Source organism: Palaemon carinicauda, chromosome 11, assembly GCF_036898095.1.
Source record: "Palaemon carinicauda isolate YSFRI2023 chromosome 11, ASM3689809v2, whole genome shotgun sequence".
In the NCBI taxonomy this organism is placed as follows: Eukaryota; Metazoa; Arthropoda; class Malacostraca; order Decapoda; family Palaemonidae; genus Palaemon; species Palaemon carinicauda.
Genome location: NC_090735.1, coordinates 135810502 through 135818001, shown reverse-complemented (window position 1 = coordinate 135818001; position 7500 = coordinate 135810502). Strand labels below are relative to the sequence as shown.

Genomic DNA, 7500 nt, shown 5'->3' with positions numbered 1-7500 from the left:
TCATCTCACATTAGTCATGCATATACTCTTTCCTACATATATCCTACATGTTTATTCATATATGTATGTATGTATATACACACACATATATATATATAATGTATATATCTATATATATATATATATATATATATATATATATATATATATATATATATATATATATATATATATATATATATATATATATATATATACATATATATATATATATATATATATATATATGTATATATATATATATATATATATATGTATATCTAGTATATATATGATATATACAGCATATACATGTGTGTATATATACAGTATGTTATAATATATATACACGTATGTATGCATAAATAAATGTATATATATATATATATATATATATATATATATATATATATATATATATATATATTGCCACTTTGACCGTTCGTCTCCAGAGAGCCCTATCCTCTGCAAGCTCCATCCACTAATTGAGGTCTACTTCCCGGATGTCCAAACCTTTAATTAAGTTCTCCATCCATCTCTTCCCAGGCTTTCCTCTTGGTCTGGTACCTATGGGTTTACCTAACATAACTCCTCTAGTCAGTCTTTTCTCCTCCATTCTAGCAAAATGTCCTTACATATCGAAGAAAGTGGACTGAGGTGGTATGGTCATGTCATGAGAAGAGATGAACAGTATTCTGGGAGAAGAGTGATGGAAATGGAGGTACAGGGAGGGAGAAGGAGAGGGAGACCAAAGCGATGGTGGATGGACTGTATCAAGGATGACCTTCGATCAAAGGGATTAACCGGTGATGAAGTGTGGGACAGAGGTAGATGGAGAACGCTGGCCAGAACCATTGACCCCACGTAAAAGTGGGAAAAGATGCAGACAAAGAAGAAGAAGATCGTAGTCTTTGCGTTCTAATAACACTGGAGATAGGTGGTAGTCCTGACTGAGAGAGCTATCAATGCATGATTGTGGTGCCTGCCACACTCTTCAGCTTTGTGGCCTGATTGGTAGCGTCTCTGCCAAGTGTTTGCCAGTCCGGGGTTCGAGTCCCGCTCAGACTCGTTAGTGCCATTAGTGCCTGCAACCTTACCATCCTTGTGAGCTAAGATCTGTGTTACTGAATTGACATGTGTCAAGGTATGACAATGAAACAAAATCCAACAGATTTTGTATATTTGAGAACAAAGCCCTCCGAAGAACATTGGGAGTTAAATGGCAGGATATAATTAGAAATAAAACTATAAGCGAGATTATCCAAGTGTCATATGTGAAAGAGATAATGGTGAGGGGTAGATGGAGATGGTTTGGGCATGCTTTTCGCACTCCCAAGAGAGATTAGTTCACTAAACTTTCAACTGGGGTCTACAAGGCACTAGAAGAGTTGGAAGACCCAGGCTTACATGGCTGAGGACTATGAAGCGTGAAGTAGGAGTTGATGAATGGAGAAGTATTGCTTTAAAACCTCAAGTTAGATACGACTGGCGAAATCTAACTGAGGTCCTTTGCGTCAACAGGCGTCTCTCTCTCTCTCTCTCTCTCTCTCTCTCTCTCTCTCTCTCTCTCTCTCTCATCTGTATGCGTGTATGATTCCAAGCATAGCCTGTGGGAAAATTAATACGCACGAGCGCCACCAGGCAATTTTTTGGCGTCACTTTCACGCTTCACTCCCTTTCACATAAGATTCCTCAATTGCTTCCGGCCGGACATTGCTTCATGTTAGATTTCCATCTTCCAGGTAAAATAAAAGAGGGAAGAAAAGGTGTAAAGGCTTGAGGCAGTTATAGGAATAAAAGAAATGAGTGGGAAAGTAGTCTAATAATAGGTTTCTGTATATTCGTAGGTACTGCCATGCACTGATATCCGTGTGCAAATCCCCTTTGGCTTGAGATTTTCTGATATTATAGGTAGAAATTTTTTTATATTGATGTTCAAGTATTCGTCTGTTATTTGCAATTTTATTTATGCATATAAATTATATGTATATATATACTATATATATATATAAATATTTGTATATATACACACACATATATCTCTCCTACCGATCGCCATGGCTTAAGAGCTTTAGACTTTGCCTCTGAATCAGGCTGTGAGCAAATCATAATGAAGCTACTCACAGGTCTGGTAATTGCTTGGACCTTGTATACACTGACTCCCCTGGCGTTATAACTGGTAAGGTTGGTTCTCCAGTCGGGACATCTGATCATGCCTTGATTTCATTATTAGTGAAGACTGAGCAGCCTGTCCCTGATATATCATATTCTTGTAAAATTTATATGAAATCCCAAGCAGACTGGAATGGGATTTTACATGATCTTTTGTGCTTGAATTGGTCACAATTATATAATAGTGTAGATCCTGTTGTCCCTTTGAATGAGAATCTAGTCAACATAATTGATAGGCGTATCCCTTCTCGTGTGCTAAGGTACCGAGTGAAGGACAAACCGTGGTTCAATAATGATTGTAGACGTGCTTTTTTGGAGAAGCAGGAGGCCTATCAACTTTGGAAGGGTAACAGATCAGATTTGACCTGGAACAACTATACTCAGCTTCGAGCTTTTGCTCAGAGAGTTTATGCCTCAACTGAAAAGGAGTACAATTTAACCATAAAAGAAACACTTTCTGGTACAACTCAGGAACATAAATGGTGGTCTACCCTTAAATCTGCACTCTTTGGTGTAGATGCAACAGTTCCTCCTTTACTTAAACCAGATGGCTCAGTCACTCACTGTCCAAAGGAAAAGGCAACCCTTTTGGCTGATGTTTTTGACAGTAAACAGAGTAATGAAAAACTTGAACTTCCTCATTCATGTTTTCCTGAGGCTAAACTAACTAGTTTAGCTTTTCGATCTCGTGAGATTAAAGCTCTGTTGATGGACCTTGATGCTTATGGAGGTGTAGACCCAAATGGTATTTTTCCTTTGTTTTTTATAAAGACAGCAGATTTCTTAGCTCCAAAGTTATCTGTTATTTTGCGCAAGTTAGCAAGAAGAGGAGCTTTTAGCACTAGTTGGAGAATTGGTAATGTTACTCCTCTATGTAAATGTGTTTGTGGTAGCTCAAGTCCCACTGATTACCGCCCAATTTCCATAACTCCCATATTATCTAAAGTTTTTGAACGTCTTCTGGCAAAACGTCTTAATAGGTTTGCTGAAGGTAATCATCTACTCCCTAGTTTGCAATTTGGTTTTCGTAAAGGGCTTGGAGCATTTGATGCCCTTCTTACAATCTCCAATGCTGTACAGAAATCCCTTGATTGTGGTCGGGAAGTTCGTATGATTGGCCTTGATTTTAGTGCTGCCTTTGACCGTGTTAATCATGAGGCCCTTGTTTTCAAACTGAAACAGTTGGGAGTGGGTGGGTCGTTTCTTAGCATTATTATTGATTTTTTAAGTAATAGATCTCAAAGAGTTGTTGTTGATGGGCACCATAGTGATTATAGGAATGTGATATCCGGTGTTCCACAGGGTAGTGTTCTTGGCCCATTACTTTTCCTACTATATACACATGACATGTGGTTTGGCCTAGAAAACAAGCTTGTTGCATATGCAGATGATGCTACTCTCTTTGCATCAATTCCATCCCTGAATGTAGATCTAGGGTTGGTGAATCCCTTAATAGAGATTTAGCTAGAATTAGTGCATGGTGCAAATTATGGTGTATGAAGTTGAATCCTAACAAAACTCAAAGTATGATTGTAAGTAGGTCAAGGACGGTGGCTCCTCAACATCCGGATCTCAGTATTGATAATGTTTCTTTAAATATGTATGACTCTTTCAAAATTTTAGGTGTGATTCTCGACAGTAAATTTACTTTTGAGAAACATATAAGGTCTGTGTCTTCTTCAATTTCACAAAAAATAGGCTTATTGAGAAAGTCTTTCAAGATTTTCGGTGATCAATCTATTCTGAAGAAGTGTTTTAATTCTTTCATTCTACCTTGTTTTGAGTATTGTTCTCCTGTCTGGTCTTCAGCTGCTGATTCTCATCTTAATTTGTTGGACAGAAACTTACGGTCTATTAAATTTCTTATTCCTGATCTAGATATTAATCTCTGGCACCGTCGTTCAATTAGTTCATTATGTATGTTGCATAAGATTTTTCACAACTCTGACCATCCTTTACATTCAGATCTCCCTGGACAATTCTATCCTGTTCGTAATACTAGGCAGGCAGTTAATTCTAATAGCCAGGCCTTCTCCATCACGAGGCTCAATACTACGCAGTACTCTAGAAGTTTTATTCCAGCTGTGACCAAGTTGTGGAATGATCTTCCTAATCGGGTGGTTGAATCAGTAGAACTTCAAAAGTTCAAAGTTGGAGCAAATGCTTTTTTGTTGACCAGGCAGACAGTCTTTTTATAGTTTATTTATGACATATTTGTTTTTGATGTTGTTGATAGTTTATTATATGACATGTCTGTTTTGACGTTGTTTCTTGTTTTAGAATGATTTATTGTTAATTTGTTCTCTTCATTTATTTATTTCCTTATTTCCTTTCCTCACTGAGCTATTTTTCCCTGTTGGAGCCCCTGGGCTTATAGCATCTTGCTTTTCCAACTAGGGTTGTAGCTTGGATAGTAATAATAATAATAATAATAATATATAAATATATGTATATATACATATATACAGTATATATATATATATATATATATATATATATATATATATATATATACATACATATATGTATATATATACTGTTTACATATATATATATATATATATATATATATATATATATATATATATATATATATATATATATATATATATATGGCCTCCTCAACAATGGGCCATATGACTCAATTTTACAAATCCTAAGAATAAAACTGGAAACCTTGTGTAATTAATACATTCTTTAGTGTTACTATTATTATTATTATTATTATTATTATTATTATTATTATTATTATTATTATTATTATTATTATTATTACTTGCTAAGCTACAACCCTAGTTGGAAAAGCAGGATGCTACAAGCCAAAGGCCCCAACAGGGAAAATAGCCCAGTGAGGAAAGGAAACAAGGAAAAATAAAATATTTTAAGAACAGTAACAACATTGAAATAAATATTACCTATATAAACTATAAAAACTTTAACAAAACAAGAGGAATAGAAAATAGATAGGATAGTGAGTGTACCGCTGTGTACCCTCAAGCAAGAGAACTCTAACCCAAAACATTCTAGTAAATGGTACTTTAGGTTCATTATTATTTGCATGATTCTTCCATTACTGCAGTAGCTATAAGAGTTTTAGAACATTAAAGAGAACGTGGGGACAGATGTTGTATTTGAGAATTATACGTTTTCTTAATCAAAATGAATAGCTCAGCTATGAAAACTGATACAGATTTATTTTAATAATAAATTTTTTTTATTTTTAAAAATACTGTACACAGGGTATCAGGCGCCATAAGTAATTACCAAAATGTCTTCTCTTCCAGGTACTTTGCGGGAAGATTTCCTTTCCTGGATCGGACGTTGAAGAGACCAAGATATCAGAGAGAGCTCGTCAAATTAGGGATTCAACCAGAGGAACTGCCCTTTCTGAGACAGAGGTACTCAATGTTCCAGAAAACTCCGATGGCTTGAGCCCCGAGTCTCGGGGTTTATGGGAAAGTGACCTCTTTTTCTTGCAGAAACTAACTGGCTTGTTTAGCGGAAGTGAGGAACGGACCAAGCCACCCGCTGCCCGCCAAGGAGGTCTAAGACCAGAACCTCTTCCTCCACAGATCGCCTTCAACAAAAATCGACGCCAAGGGATTCACATCAACAGACAAGTCCCTGGACGCAAGCCTAGTAGAACCAAGCCACAAAATGAACCGTATTTTCAACCTCCTTTCCAAAGGCCCCGTCCACAAGAGCCATCCAGACCGAAGGATACACTCGGTCTATCCACAAATAACAATTTGATCGCCGTTCGTCTACCCCCTCCACCGCCTCCACCCCCATCTCCAACTGTTAATGTCCCTCCCGTTCACCCTGCAAACAAATTCCCCTACGAATATATTAGAACGAGTGGAGCACCACACCAATCTCCAAGCAACCATTTACGACCTCCTGCTGTAGCAGCACCGCCCAGAATAGATACTCCGCCACAGAATGTTGATATCAAGCCCTTCCCTGGTAAATCAGTGAAGACAAAGAAACCTTCGGTATTCGGGCAAGCAGATCTAACCGGTGCATTCAGTAACACTCCTAGACCTCAAGTAAGTCCACCTCTGAAACCAGCCCTTCAGCAAGTGCCACTGCAGCAGCAGCCTCAGAATCGTCTACCAGTGCACAAATCACCTCAGCTATTTTCTAAACCCAATCCACTGGAGGCCACTCGTCGGCCACATCCAAGACCAGCACCTAAACCTCAAAAGCAACACCCTAGGCCACCACCACAGCCCCAAAGAATTGACGTGCATCCTGTAAAACCCACAGATACACAGAAGAAGCCAAACCTCTTAGAGTTCAATCCCAGCCCTCAAGAGGGCAGCATGTTAGCTGACGCTTTCCAGCCAGTGTTCGTCGCATCTCCTAACATGGATGATTTGGGGAATGATATCATGAAGCCGATGCATATACTTTCTGGTCGTTCATTGCCAACAACTACCGTAAAGCCACCGCCAATATTCCGGGATTTCTTTGCAGATTACTAGTTTTTAAGCATATTTACTTTCCCTGAACCTTACTACAATTATATTTTAATTCATAAATGCACATGTCCGTTCTGAGAAAATTAGGGATTGAACTCTCCCTAAACAGTACTTTATAAATTCTGCTGTAAAGTGAGTTTGAGAATGAACCTGTAGAATGAACAGTACTTTATAAATTCTGCTGTAAAGTGAGTTTGAGAATGAACCTGTAGAATGAACAGTACTTTATAAATTCTGCTGTAAAGTGAGTTTGAGAATGAACCTGTAGAATGAACAGTACTTTATAAATTCTGCTGTGAAGTGAGTTTGAGAATGAACCTGTAAAATGAACAGTACTTTATAAATTCTGCTGCAAAGTGAGTTTAAGAATGAACCTGTAGAATGAACAGTTCGAGTTCAGAATTCAATTTGGTGGAAAGTTCACTAATTTAATCACCAGGATCATATTTTGGTTCAGCTGCTCAAATGGACATTGGTTGATAGCGATGAAAGGATGAAATTCCAGGTATTGGAGCTCAAGGTGCAAATAACGAAGACCGAGCAACCTCAGAGTTATGATTGCCTTATTTTTTTTTTTCTCCTTATTTTTTGTTTGGGTTCCCCCAGGTCCCTCAGTGTGAGGCACCTCGTATATCCACCAGAGAGTTGCTAAGGCATCTTCCGGTGTATTTTGCATCTTCCAGTCTTGGATGGTCTGGGATGTATAGCAGAATGGGGTAAAGAGCACCTGACCCCTAGTTGTGTGCACGCGCGTGTGCGTTTGTGTGTATGTTTAGTATGTGTGTGTGTAGAGTATGTGTGTGTGTGAACTATCAAGTGTTCAAGTCCTTAGGACGAGTAAGTATCCCTAGTCTTAATAAGGATG

General features: G+C 37.9%; 1 protein-coding gene across 1 annotated transcript in view; it reads left to right on the top strand.

Annotated features, from left to right (window-relative positions):
• LOC137649786 (uncharacterized) overlaps positions 1-7500 on the top strand; it is a 27974-nt gene that overhangs the window by 20173 nt on the left and 301 nt on the right. The window contains exon 2 of the mRNA XM_068382730.1: positions 5436-7500. This exon is cut by the window's right edge and continues 301 nt beyond it. Coding sequence (XP_068238831.1) covers positions 5436-6638 — 1203 coding nt within the window. The 3' untranslated portion in view covers positions 6639-7500. The remainder of the gene's footprint in view (positions 1-5435) is intronic.